The 15,269-nt window shown below is 40.6% G+C and overlaps 2 protein-coding genes across 3 annotated transcripts in view; both read left to right on the top strand.

Annotated features, from left to right (window-relative positions):
- LOC309488521 (uncharacterized protein) overlaps positions 1-13,413 on the top strand; it is a 245,752-nt gene extending 232,339 nt beyond the window's left edge. Inside the window, exons 1-2 of one of the 2 annotated variants that reach the window (XR_014202144.1) lie at positions 6,621-11,411; positions 12,471-13,413. Coding sequence is in view for 1 of the 2 variants with exons in the window: in XM_082156798.1 (XP_082012924.1) it covers positions 8,748-9,353 (606 nt within the window). In the remaining variant the exon portion in view is untranslated. Of the gene's footprint in view, positions 1-6,620 lie in introns of those variants that run through there. The other variant, XM_082156798.1, reaches the window with a different exon arrangement.
- The window catches only part of LOC309488511 (adenosine receptor A1), a 56,527-nt gene that overhangs the window by 28,165 nt on the left and 13,093 nt on the right, over positions 1-15,269 (top strand). The window lies entirely within an intron of this gene.

Here is a 15,269-nt window from a genome sequence, read left to right as displayed (position 1 = left end):
TTGAGTCTTTCACACCCACTCTTCATTGCAGAATTGTTTTATTTTAGCCACATTGAAGGGTTTTCGAGTATAAACGACCTGTTTAAGGTCATGCCACAGCATCTCAATCGAACTTTGACTAGGCCACTCCAAAACCTTAATTCGTTTTTTTTTTTTTTTTGCCATTCAGAGGTGGACTTGCTCGAGTGTTTTGGATCATTGTCCTGCTGCATAACCCAAGTGCGCTTGAGCTTGAGGTGACGAACTGATGGCGGGACATTCTCCTACAGGATTTTCTAGTACAGCGCAGAATTCATGGATCCATCAATTATGGCAAGTCGTCCAGGTCCTGAAGCTGCAAAGCAGCCCTAGCCCATCACACTACCACCACCATGTTTGACTGTTGGTATGATGTTCTTTTTATGAAATGCTGTTTTAGTTTTATCCCATATGTAACAGGACACGCACCTTCAAAAAGTTAAACTTTTGTCTCATCAGTCCACAGAATTTTCACATAGAGCCATGCAGGTTTGGACAGCTTTTTTCCCTTAATAAATGAAATCATCATTTAAAAACTGCATTTTGTATTTACTCGGAATATCTATGTAATGTTAAAATTGGTTTAATGATCTGAATAATTTAAGTGTGACAAATATGCAAAAAAATAGGAAGGGGGCAAATAACTATTCACAGCACTTTATATACACTCACCTAAAGGATTATTAGGAACACCTGTTCAATTTCTCATTAATGCAATTATCTAATCAACCAATCAATCACATGGCAGTTGCTTCAATGCATTTAGGGGTGTGGTCCTGGTCAAGACAATCTCCTGAACTCCAAACTGAATGTCAGAATGGGAAAGAAAGGTGATTTAAGCAATTTTGAGCGTGGCATGGTTGTTGGTGCCAGACGGGCCGGTCTGAGTATTTCACAATCTGCTCAGTTACTGGGATTTTCACGCACAACCATTTCTAGGGTTTACAAAGAATGGTGTGAAAAGGGAAAAACATCCAGTATGCGGCAGTCCTGTGGGCGAAAATGCCTTGTTGATGCTAGAGGTCAGAGGAGAATGGGCCGACTGATTCAAGCTGATAGAAGAGCAACTTTGACTGAAATAACTACTCGTTACAACCGAGGTATGCAGCAAAGCATTTGTGAAGCCACAACACGCACAACCTTGAGGCGGATGGGCTACAACAGCAGAAGACCCCACCGGGTACCACTCATCTCCACTACAAATAGGAAAAAGAGGCTACAATTTGCACGAGCTCACCAAAATTGGACAGTTGAAGACTGGAAAAATGTTGCCTGGTCTGATGAGTCTCGATTTCTGTTGAGACATTCAGATGGTAGAGTCAGAATTTGGCGTAAACAGAATGAGAACATGGTTCCATCATGCCTTGTTACTACTGTGAGGCTGCTGGTGGTGGTGTAATGGTGTCGGGGATGTTTTTTTGGCACACTTTAGGCCCCTTAGTGCCAATTGGGCATCGTTTAAATGCCACAGCCTACCTGAGCATTGTTTCTGACCATGTCCATCCCTTTATGACCATGCACCATGATAATGGTCCATGATAATGCACCATGTCACAAAGCTCGAATCATTTCAAATTGGTTTCTTGAACATGACAATGAGTTCACTGTACTAAAATGGCCCCCACAGTCACCAGATCTCAACCCAATAGAGCATCTTTGGGATGTGGTGGAACGGGAGCTTCGTGCCCTGGATGTGCATCCCACAAATCTCCATCAACTGCAAGATGCTATCCTATCAATATGGGCCAACATTTCTAAAGAATTCTTTCAGCACCTTGTTGAATCAATGCCACGTAGAATTAAGGCAGTTCTGAAGGCGAAAGGGGGTCAAACACAGTATTAGTATGGTGTTCCTAATAATCCTTTAGGTGAGTGTATATTTATATATTTATTCAGTGGCTTTTGAGAGCGCTCTGAAGGGAGGGTGGGATCTTATGCTTTTAAAGCTAGCTTGCATCTCCAAAATTGCCAATCCTACCTTTAAGATTACAGAACTGATATTTGACTAATGTTTTATAATCAAAAATGTTACAGTGACAGTAATTTATTAATTTGTTTCAGGAGTGCACATCAATGAAGCTGAAACAAACTAGTATTTACCAGTCCGCATAAAAATAGAACACATAGGACCTATTCATTTGTGCCTGCTTCCGTTTATTTGTGATCACAGGAATGCACAAAACAACTTCATCAAGGCTTTTTAATTGATAAAATATCATGTATACGTCACATTTCTTTAGAAAGAGTGAGCTATTTCTTTTAATTTTCTATATAAGTATGCAATCTGTGGAGGTTTGAGACCTGAGGAGGTCTCTCCCATTTCACTGTATGATGTTTTATTAACAAAGTTCGGTAGGGGCATGTTCAAAAGTTCTACCCAGTCAGTACAATTGGAGGCCTATAGCCAACTCACCTTCATTCCTTTACCGTCTTTTCTGAATCTGTCCGTCACCCCGACTCCTCGTTCTTGGCGCTGGGTTCAGGCCACATTTCAAGGTCGTTGCCCTCCCCCAGACAGCACACCAAATATGCATACTCTTATACTCTGTCTAATTATTTGTAAGTGTGAATTCGTGAAACTGTTATCCTTTCAGCCATAGCAACAAAAGAGGGAGCTCACGGACATAAACAGGAGTTGTATGAGTTAACTGGTGTATGTGTCATTTATGACATATGCAGATGCATTTGTCAGGTATTAACAAAGGCACAAGGAAGAGAGAGATGAAACATGAAACCAAATAAATACACGATTATAATCATATATGATTTGTCTAAGTTCTTCACGCTTCCATTAACATGTATTTATCACAATTAACATAAGTAGCCTTTAGTAGTATTTTAGCAGTGGTATTGACCCTCTCCTGACTCAGATAAACTCTGCCTTTGTTCATGACCACTCCTCAAGCCCTAGTTGGCCCGCTTTCGATCAATGTATTCGGCGGGCCAGAAACCCCTGGCCTTTGGACATACTCTTTTTCTCCTGTCTGCCTTGCTGCTGCTGTTGAGTTGGTTTGCGTCTGTAAGCTTCGTATATCTTTCTGTTTTGAATCATTATTTACTATCATTCCTTGTTGTTTATACTGCTAAATATAGCTTCAACATCACACATTAACCTGACATCGCTAGCTTCAATCTAAACTGTTATTGCTAGCACAACATGCTAGTAATTCGCTAGCCTGTAACTGTGCCATCCGTGTGCTCTTTATTTATTAAATTTTTTCTCACACCTTTTACAAGATCATCAAACAACTTAGGTGAGTAGGATCAGTCAACAAAGACGGTGAGTCATGTCATCTTCTCCTCTTATTGTCACTTGCACTTCATGTAACATGTATAGTATAGCCTTCTCTGTCAGCACAGGATTTACATGTGATAAATGCAGGGAGATAGTCAGGCTGACAGAGAAGATTTCAGAACTAGAGACACGCATCCAAACTTTAATCAAGGCTAATTGTAAGAGTGCAAGGGCCTTATATACTGCTTTGGATGCAACTAGCTTAGTGAACTCTGTACATTGTTCGGTTCCGGCTGTAGAGCGCATGCAGCAGGGCAATTGGGTGACGGTGAGACGCTGTAGTCGTGGGACAAAACACCGCTCTTCCGTTCCGATTACAACTTCAAATAGATTCTCCCCTCTCAGTGAAACACCCACTGTGAATCCTGTTGAATGTGCCCTAGTTATTGGCGATTCTATTACACGGAACGTGAAAATAGAGACACCAGCCACCATAATCACATGTTTGCCGGGAGCCAGAGCATCAAAGCAAATTTAAAAGAGCTGGCTAATGCTAATCGTAAATTCTCTAAGATTATTATTCACGTCGGCACTAATGATGTTCGACTCCGCCAGTCGGAGATCAATAAAATTAATGTTAAAGAGGTGTGTGAACTCTTAAGTACGATGTCAGAGCCTCTTTCACCTAGATATCATCATATAGAGACTGTGTCTATTCCCCGAATTTGGAAATACAAAAAACTTCCAAACCCATCTAAAGGTAAAAATGTTATTGATGTTCAACAAATTAAAAAAGACAGATATAATACAAATGAGCAAATGATAAAGCTTGGGTTGCTGAATATTCAATCCCTTACTTCAAAAGCACTTATTGTTAATGATATGATTACAGACTACAACCTAGATGTGCTGTGTTTGACAGAAACCTGGCTAAAACCAAACGATTACATGACTGTAAATGAGTCCACCCCCCAAGATTACGGTTATAAACATGAACCTCATCTGAAAGGCAAAGAGGGAGGTGTTGCTGTAATTCATAGTAATATTTTCAGAATTACTAAGAAGTCTAGTTTCAAATATAATTATTTTGAAGTGTTGGTGCTTAATATAACAATATATAGTGTAAATGATAAAAAATGCGTTTGAGATTTGTGCTGGCTACTGTATACAGGCCACCAGGGCACCATACAGACTTTATCAAATAATTTACTGAGTTTCTATCAGAGTTAGTACTGATTGCAGATAAAGTCCTAATTGTAGGGGATTTTAATATACATGTAGATATCGAAAAAGATGCATTGGGATTGGCATTTAAAGACATTCTTAACTCTATTGGAGTTAGACTACATGTGTCAGGACCTACTCATTGTCGTAATCATACTCTACACTGTAAAAATAAAAGGTGCCTGGAGGAACCTTTTGGGGTTCTTCACTTTGCCACACCGGCGGAACCGTCTGTAGATCCTCTAGGCACCCTTTAAAAAGGGGCGGTTCTCTGAGGAACCACACAGGTTTCCTGAGGAACTCTTATATAAGGCACTGTGTGGAACCACTGTGGGTGCCTCCAGGAACCAAATTTCAATTTTATTTTATTTGTATTAAATTAATTTCATGTTGTTACTATGGTTACCACCATTAACTTCTATTATAATAAACAAACTGAACCAAATACAAAATAAGAATTGTTTATTACATATTTTAGATCCATTTTAATACATACACTTCCATGCACTTGAAAAAAAAAGCTGAGATAAATAGTACAAAAAATAGCACAAAAAATAGTATAATACATAAGTAACATGAATAATCAACCATGTGTATACAATAGGCTACACAAGAAAAGACATCTCAACAAAATGCATGGAAAACACATGTTCCATGTAATAAATCAATGTAAAAAATTACAATTTTGACTAATTAAAAATGTCCATCTTCACTTAATTTTAAAACATGTGTTTCAGTCCGCTTGTTAAGTCTGACGTCACTGTTTCCAAGTCCAAAAGCTCTATCAGATGCCAAAAACAAACAAAAAACAGTGCTAATATACACTCATTGTGCTGTAATATTCCTGAAAATTAGGATCCTAACCTTTATCTCTATTCCGAAATCTCAGATGGTTAGTTATTCAGCTATTTTGAATCATAAAATGTTGAAGTCTGGGATGCCGTGAGACTGGAGACTGAAATGTACACTATGCCTTTTGAAAAGCTTAAATGTGTGACTTGAATCAACAGTTCCCATAAATGGTTGTTGAGTATTCTCAATATCTAGAAACAAGATAGAGGAAGTAGAGGTAGAGGCTTCGACCCGGAAACAGTATTCCTTATGTCACAACAAGCAGAAAACATTTTCCATTTTAACAGAGTTAAGGTGCAGTAAAATGATCTGTTGTTCTGTGAATGTTCACTGGTGAATTCAGTCATTTCAATAAGAATCCACACGATCAGCAATTTTGTCTTTTTGCCTGTGTAATTTCACGAAATTCACAAATGTGATGCACCTTTACTCGCTGCAACATAAAATGCAATCAATTATAAAATCTTCACAAGGGACATGTGAGGTACTTAACGAGTTAGAAAAGTGAAAAGGTGCATCAGCTTCATTTTCTGTTTGCTTTTCCTCTTTTCTGGTGGATGGTCCAGGCACTTCAGTGATTTTCAGGTCTACAGGAGGATTTTTATTCTTGATCAAACTTGTATTTCAGCTTACCGAGATCCCTGCAAAGTACAAAATTTACTGTTAGTAAGGTTATTAAAGTTATTAAATAATTTCCTCAGCCTTGTGACGTTCCAAACCTGTTTGACTTTCTGTCTGTGGAACCCGAAAGCAGATCTCAGGCATAATGCAACCCGTCACCATTCAATATCACTGCATGAAACACAAGCATACATTTTTTTTTTGTAATTCATTCAAACTATTCTTATGTACACTTGTCTAGTTCAATTCAATGCAACAATTTATGTAAAAAATGGTTAACCTCCAAAAATGTCCCAGAAAAGATCCTAAAAATAGTCAATGAGTTCACAACTCATGTGTTATGGGTTGTGTTGTAAGTCTTCTGAAGTCATATAATAGCTTTTTCCTTTTTTTTGTCGAAAAAGACTAAACTTTAAGTTATAATTCAGGGTTCAAATGTCTTATATTCAAATGCATATGATTAAGGTATAGCCTATAAAAAATGCATAGCATTATTAGCTCCAAACCTGTGATATTATTTTTCTGAGTAACATGAATGAGATTTGAGAGCATGAGGGAAAATTTTCAGAGAATAACTTATTAAAAAAGTACACAATACAATACAATTTCACACAGAGAAAGTTCATAGTAATAAAGTACTTGCATGTGGTGTATAGGTAACTTACTGTAATTCAATGTTGCCTCTGAAATGTACTGGTTGTTCTGGGGAAACAAAAGAACAAAGCTGATTATTCACAACATAATATTTATTGACCAGTAAATGGCTTTAAAATGGTATTTGAGAGAATGAGGGCACCTGTAGTAAGTAAAGTTAGGCTAAACAAAAACAGACCAAACTATATTAACCTGCTTTTGTTATTCATAGCAAACGCCAATGACGACAGCAGGAATCAGCTACATTAGTTCGGCTATCTCAGCAATTTGAAGACACAGTTTTACAGAATATGTTGAATTGAATGACTAAATCAATCTAAGACAATAAGTCAATAATTTCCATTTGTTCATTAACTTACGTTAGATCAACGTAGTTAGCATCGCGGCTAAAACCTTCATACCAGATACTGTGCAATAAACGAGTGGTAAACACTGTAAAAAAGTAGTAATGTATAATCAATTTAGTTTATATATATGTGTGTTTGAATATATAGTGAGTAGACTCTGTATTTATATTTATTTGGCGAGTTTACAAACCTTGTAACGGGGAGCCGATCAAACGGCGGAAGCTTTGATGAGAGGACGGAGCCGTTACCCGATGACGTCGATCAGCTGTGCTTTGTTGCGCGCGAGCAGCGCGAGGATCACTGAAGCGACGACAGCAGAGGAATAGCAGCAGTTTCGTGACAGAATAAAACTTTTCTCCTCCTAGTTCTTCTTCTTCAAATAATAATTTATGAAGAAGTAGGTAAAAATTATTATTTTATTACTATTATTTATTCAATAATAATTAATGAATTCTTCTTATTAATATTATTATAATTTAGTGTTGTTGTTTAAGGTTTAAATTAATCAACAAAATAGGCCTATAGATACTAAATAAATGTAAGCTACCTAGGTGAAAAAGACGTAGGCTACTGTTAAATGTATTAAAAATGCATTAGAGTATATTTGTATTGTAGGCCTACTAAAAACACACTCAAGTACATTTTTAATAGTACGTCTTTTTTCACCTGGGTATGTAGGCTATACTGAATCAAACTTAAGTAGCCTATAATAATAATAATAGGATAATAATATTCTCATTCTGGCCTCACAGAACCATTGGGTTCCTCCAGATGCTGGCTTTAACATAAGAGATCTTCCAGGAACCACTTAAATGTTAAAAGATCTTCCAATAACCCTTTTATCGCATTCAAGTTCCTCTATTTTCCCCCAAAGCACTTCGAGGTCTCATGGTAATGAAAAGGTGACTCCAGAACCTCTGAACTAAATACAAAGTGCTTAAAGGATCCCATAAGTTCCAGCAAGAACCGCAAAGAATGTCAATGCTACTCCAGTAACCCTACTATAGGAGAAAGAGCTTTGAGGCACTTAAATTACATTTTGAAGTTCCTTGAGTATCCGACAGGATATTTGAGGCTCCTTTAGTTTTTACAGTGTAGATCTAATATTATCACATGGAATCAATGTTGATGCCGTTGAAATTCTGCAGCAGAGCGATGACATCTCAGATCATTATCTTGTCTCGTGTAAACCTCATTTAGCCAAGGCTGCAAAGCCGACTCCGTGTTACAAATATGTTCGACCTATCACTTCTGCCACTAAAGATTGCTTTATTAATAATCTTCCTGACCAATTTCATCATCTCAGCATCCCAGATAGCTTAGAAGAACTCGGTATTGCGATATAAACTTTTAACTCTCTCTTTTCCAGCACTTTAGACACAGTTGCTCCTTTGCGCTTAAAGAAGCGTGGTACAACCGTGGTACAACGAGCACACTCAGGCCCAGAAAAAAGGAGTGCAACTGGAAGAAAACAAAACTAGAGGTATTTCGCATTTCATGGAAAGTGTAACGTTGGGGTTGAATGATAGGAGGAAGCAGGATCTACATGCAGCAAACTTTATTAAATAAATCCAAAACTAGACAAACTTAGACTCGGGAAACAGGACACAGGACCCAAACAGCCAACATACAATAACAAGAACTCACAAAGACTGAGACTAGACACAGGGCTTAAATACATGGGCAAACAATCTAAACAAGATAACAAGGGGGTGTGGTTAATCAGAAACACCTGGGGAGACTAATCAACATAACGGGGAACTGCTAAACACGTGACAAGACAGAGGAACACAGACATGAATCATTACATAACCCCCCCCCCCCTTAAGAGTGGCTTCCAGACACTCCCCAGGAAACAATGGTCAAGGAGGGTGGTGGAGCGGAGGCGGGCCCGGGGGCGGGATGGAGGGCCAGGCCCGTGGAGCGGCAGAAGGCCTGGAGACTTCGGCAGGACGGGCGACCAGGGCGGAGCAAGCAGTGCAGGCGACCAGGGCGGAGACGACCCTTCAGGCGACCAGGGCGCAGCAGACGGTTCAGGATGCCAGGGAGGAGACAACCCTTCAGGCGGCCAGGGAGGAGACGACCCTTCAGGCGGCCAGGGAGGAGACGACGGTTCAGGCAGCCAGGGAGGAGCAGACGACCCTTCAGGCGGCCAGGGAGGAGCAGACGACCCCTCAGGCGGCCAGGGAGGAGCAGACGACCCCTCAGGCTGCCAGGGAGGAGCAGACAACCCCTCAGGCGGCCAGGGAGGAGCAGACAACCCCTCAGGCGGCCAGGGAGGAGCAGACGACCCCTCAGTCGGCCAGGGAGGAGACGACGACCCCTCAGGCGGCCAGGGAGGAGACGATGACCCTTCAGGCGGCCAGGGAGGAGGAGACACTGGCTTGGCGGACGTGACTTGAACTGACTCTGGAACGGCAGACGTGACGTGAACAGTCTCTGGATCAACAGATTTGACGTGAACAGTCTCTGGATCGGCAGACGTGACGTGAACAGTCTCTGGATCGGCAGACGTGACGTGAACAGTCTCTGGATCGGCAGACGTGACGTGAACAGTCTCTGGATCGGCGGGACTGACGTGAAGCTCTGGCTCGGCGGGACCGACGCGAAGAGACTCAGGCTTTGCAGGCATGACGCGAAGAGACTCAGGCTTTGCAGGCATGACGCGAAGAGACCCAGGCTCTGCAGGCATGACGCGAAGAGACTGAGGCTCAGGAACATGAAGAAGCTCAGGAAGCGTGAAGGCGGCCATCCTGGGAACCAGAATTAGGCGTGGCCGCATTCTTGGCTGGAGACTCTCCAAAGCTGCTGCTAGATCCATTTTGTTGGTGAGTTCTTCTGTAACGTTGGGGTTGAATGATAGGAGGAAGCAGGATCTACATGCAGCAAACTTTATTAAATAAATCCAAAACTAGACAAACTTAGACTCGGGAAACAGGACACAGGACCCAAACAGCCAACATACAATAACAAGAACTCATAAAGACTGAGACTAGACACAGGGCTTAAATACATGGGCAAACAATCTAAACAAGATAACAAGGGGGCGTGGTTAATCAGAAACACCTGGGGAGACTAATCAACATAACGGGGAACTGCTAAACACGGGACAAGACAGAGGAACACAGACATGAATCATTACAGAAAGAGAGCACGATTGCATACAGAGAGGCATTAAAAGCTGCTAGATCTGCTTATTTTTCAACCCTATTAGAAGAAAATAAACAAAACCATAGGTATTTATTTGAAACAGTTGCTAAACTAACAAAAAATAAAGATTCAAGCCCAGAAGTTTCCAAGCAGCACAGCAGTAATGACTTTATGAACTTCTTCACTTAAAAGGTTGACAATATCAGGGAGAAAATTATAACTATGCAACCGTCTACTACAGTATCGCATCAGGCAGTGCATTGTAGTCTCCCTAAGGAAAAATTCGATTCATTCATTGCTATAGGAGAGGAAACATTTTCTAAACTAGTTAAATCATCTAAATCGACAACATTTATGTTAGACCCTATACTTTCTAAGCTACTGAAAAAGATGCTTCCAGAAGTCATAGATCCTCTTCTTAATATCATTAATTCATCTTTGTCATTAGGATACGTACCAAAAAACTTTTAAGCTGGCTATGATTAAACCCCTTGTTAAAAAAAATGCAAATTGATCCTACAGAATTAGTCAATTACAGGCCGATCTCGAATCTACCTTTTTTTGTAAAAGATACTAGAAAAGGCAGTATCTTCACTACTATGTTGCTTTTTAGAATGAAATGATATCTGCAAGGATTTTCAATCAGGATTTAGACCGTACCATAGTACTGAGACAGCTCTCATTAGAGTCATAAATGATTTGCTCTTATCATCCGATTGTGGTTGTATCTCTTTATTAGTGTTACTCGATCTTTAGATAATTTTCGAGTCTATTTAAAAGAATATTGTGGTCGATAGTGACAAATAGACTCGAACATTATGTTGGCATTAGTGGATTTGCATTAGCATGGTTTAAATCATACTTATCGGACCGTTATCAGTTTGTAGCTGTAGTTTGTAGTTCAGCATGGTATACCACAAGGCTCAGTACTAGGACCGTTGCTGTTCACTCTGTACATGCTACCCTTGGGAGATATCATTAGGAAGCATGGCATTAGCTTTCACTGTTATGCTGATGATACACAGCTCTATATTTCTTCACACCCTGATGAAACTTACCAATTCACAAAGTTAACGAATGCATAGCTGATATAAAAAAGTGGATGACTAGCAATTTCCTACAACTTAATTCTGAAAAAACAAACAGAGATTCAAATTTTTGGACAAAAAAGTTCCTCACGTAATAACATCTGGTTTACTAACTTAACCTCGGTTCCCTGAGATGAGAGAACGAGTTTTGCGTAAGGCTAGCTTACGCTATGGGAAAACTCCTTTTCTCGAGACTATTGAAGCCAAATATTTAAAGTCCCTGTAAAGGCAATTCTAAAAAAAAATTCTAAACACATTATAAATCTTAGAAATGTATTGCTAAAACATATTACAAAGACTGTGAACTGTGAAGTGCTGAATTGTGGAGTTAGACCGTTAAACAGTTTTTCACCATTGCTGTGTTCCGGATTTTTTGGGCGGGGCTAAAACGGGGGCTCGATGACGCACCGGAGCCCCTGAGATCCTGGACACGCCCCTACTTGATGACGCACTGGAGCCCCTGACGCTGGCCCCTCCCCTAAATAGAGCACAATCACATCAGTTTACCGATCGCGAGTTACTGTCAGTACTATTAGTTACTACAGCCTACAGTTTGCTAGCTAGCTATGCATTCGTCACGGAAATGCGTATTACCTGGATGCGATCACGTACAAAACAGATCGGTGTCCTTATTAAAATTTCCAAAAAACGATCATATCAAGAAGAGGTGGATTAATTTAGTGAAGAGCCGCCTTGATGGAGAGCTGAGGATCACCGCCAAAACCTGCCTCTGTAGTGATCATTTTACACGGGATAGTTTTATAAACTTTCGTCGGAGACAACTGGGATTCACAGATAGTCCGCTGTTACTGGTGAATGGGGCCGAGCCGACTATCTCTCGCCTCGGCCTTCATCCTCCCGTCGCGCCGTCAACTGGTGCTATCGTCGGCAGTGCGTGCCCACCAATGAGTGTAAGTTGCCTTGTGTGCTTATGTTATAATTATAGTAGGTAGTCCAGGCTCGAACATGTATGGCTTTGTAAAAACAATTAAGCTGCTAGGAGCATCCATTCCGGCTGTAGCGGTGACAGACAGTTGAGTGTGGCGACGGCAGCTTTCCCGCGAGTGGGCGTGGTTTCAGCGCAGCCAGTGGACACGCCCCCAGCGTTTGAGAGCAGAGACAACTGCTCATTTTTTCAAGATTTTGATAGCTTATTTTATGTACTTGCCGGCTTTTTTTATCATTCAAATTTGGCTGGGCGGCTAATAACACATTTTTCTGTGGTGTGACAAACTCAGAACACATACTTAATTTTGACTTTACAGGGACTTTAAAACGCAGTGCAGCTGCACAGCATACACAGATGAGCGGCGAGTGCGGTAATTCGCTGTGCTGCGGCAACTACACGAACCTATGGCGAGACGGCTCAGACGCGCGAACCAATCAGGTCGCTTCGTGCCCTGATGCGTCAGAGCCCGCCAGAATGGGAGTGGCTTATGGCAATAAGCACCCATTCTTTGCCAAGGACCTTAGGTTTTAATCGACTGAAGCGATCCCCTGATCAAAGCACAGAAGCACGGCGGGTTACGCAAAATACTCGTTCCCTCATCTCAGGGAACCGAGGTTACTTTAGTAACCGGGACGTTCCCTTTCGAGAGGTCTCTCATATTGCGTAAGGCTAGCTTACGCTATGGGAACCCCCTTCAAAACGCTGTGCGTGCTTAACTTCGATCCATACAGTAGTCCGAGGCAAGATGCCTGAGGCTATAAAAGAGTAAAGGATGAACCCAATAAAGTCAGTCCGTGACGGGCTTCATATAGGGGAAAAAAAGGAATGGGCCTAATGAGGGCGAAACTCTTATATGTATATATAATGTATATATATATGAGAGCCGTAGTTCGAATTTAACCAGGAACGGATATGTATCGGGCCCAATGTTCAGGGGGTTTGTGCTTACACATTTTGTATTGAAAGAACCCTCTCTTGCAAAGCGGGATCTTCCAGGTTATAAAACCTATAAATGTGGACGGCGAGGCCCAGCCGGCCGCCGCACAGATATCTTCAATGGGTATTCCACTTGACCAAGCCCAAGATGAGGCCATACCTCTCGTGGAATGAGCTCTGACGCTTAAGGGGCAATGAAGGCGCTTAGACTCGTAAGTCAGCGCGATAGCATCAACTATCCAGCGCGATAATCTCTGCTTTGAGACGGCGAGCCCCTTGGTGCGGCCGCCAAAGCACACAAAAAGCTGTTTCGATTGTCTGAATGAGGCAGAACTCTCCAGTGCGCAGACCAAAGCGGCTCAAACGGGTCACCCTTCAATGCTTCCAGGACCGTGGAGAGGTCCCAGATAGGCACAGAGGGGGGTCGCGGAGGGTTTAGCCTCCTTGCCCCTTTAACCCCCTGGGGTCGGCGGTATCGCCGGCGATACCAGCTTGCGTTTTTCCTTATCAGTGCAAAAGAGACTCTAAATATTCTGTTGACTTTGATCTTCCATACACGTTTCATACATCAATCGATCCTGTTAAGTGTGTATTATTTTTGTGTATACTCACAATAAAAACAAAGTGTTGTGCTTTTTGCCAAATAAAGAAAAATAAACATGATGCGAGTTCTGTCAGTGTAGTCCATTCTGAAACGCGTCCGAAAATGAACTGTAACTCAGCGAATACTCAGTCAAACAGGCATACAGACACACAGGCATGAAGCTTAAATTCTCTTCTTTTAAATGAAGTAATTTTTATAAAAAACAAATATTCACAGTTTATGTAATATGTATGAAAAGAGAGAGATGTCAATCGTTCTCATCTCAGCTCATTAAGTTTTAATGTGACCCCGCCCACGGAGAGCGCGCGCTATTCAAACGCAAATGATCTGAGAGCAATCCATGCAAACCTGTGAAACGCCCACATCAGCTGGATAACACACACAGCGAGTTCACTTTCAGACTCATGTACTTTACGACGCTGTGAGGAATAATACTATCTTGATAATAATCCTGGAAAATTTACCTCAGAAGTTCTGGAAGTTTCATTTCGAGGAGCAAACGGATCCGGCTGAGGAATAGGTCAGTTCTATATCTGCTTTGTTCTAATCGCAAGTGTCTGTACACGCAAAAATATTGTTTTATGAATCGCGTTTCTGAGTGTGAATGAATGAACGCACAGATGCGTGCTGTTGTGTAGCTACTACAGCTGGCAAAAATACTGTTTAAAAATGAATCGCGTTTCTGTGTGTGAATTAATGAACAGCTTTTACCAAACTCTATTGCTATACTGAGATGAGTAAAAATCGACTACAAAATCGGATAGATTATAAAGTTTTTACTGTAAAATACTGCTACCTCAAATAAGCTTATAATGTTGCCAATTTCTGCTCATATGAATTGAATTGCGTATGATAAAATGTATACTTTAGTTTTTACAAAGAAAGATTACACTGGAAATATTGTTACAATTTTAATTGTTGTTGTAATTGTATAACCTTTTTAATAAAATAGCAAAAAAAAAATATATATATATATATATATATATATATATATATATATATATACAAGGATAGATGTAAACAAAATCTTAAAAGGTCAATATAAGCCTTCTCTTTAAATAATTTTATTATGCTTTATTAGTGACAAATTTGGGTAGAGAATATATTCCAAATCTGAAAATACAGTATGAGAACAATTAACTGCACAATTACTAGAAATGTTTACCTTGGATATTATACAATTTGCTAAATTTGCATATATATATATATATACACTCACCTATAGGATTATTAGGAACACCATACCATTCGCCTTCAGAACTGCCTTAATTCTATGTGGCATTGATTCAACAAGGTGCTGAAAGCATTATTTAGAAATGTTGGCCCATATTGATAGGATAGCATCTTGCAGTTGATGGAGATTTGTGGGATGCACATCCAGGGCACGAAGCTCCCGTTCCACCACATCCCAAAGATGCTCTATTGGGTTGAGATCTGGTGACTGTGGGGGCCATTTTAGTACAGTGAACTCATTGTCATGTTCAAGAAACCAATTTGAAATGATTCGAGCCTTGTGACATGGTGCATTATCATGCACCATTATCATGGTGCATGGGTACATGGTGGTCATAAAGGGACAGACATGGTCAGA

This window comes from Leuciscus leuciscus, assembly GCF_965113295.1.
Source record: "Leuciscus leuciscus genome assembly, chromosome: 23".
NCBI lineage: Eukaryota > Metazoa > Chordata > Actinopteri > Cypriniformes > Leuciscidae > Leuciscus > Leuciscus leuciscus.
This window is presented reverse-complemented; position numbering and strand designations above follow the sequence as displayed.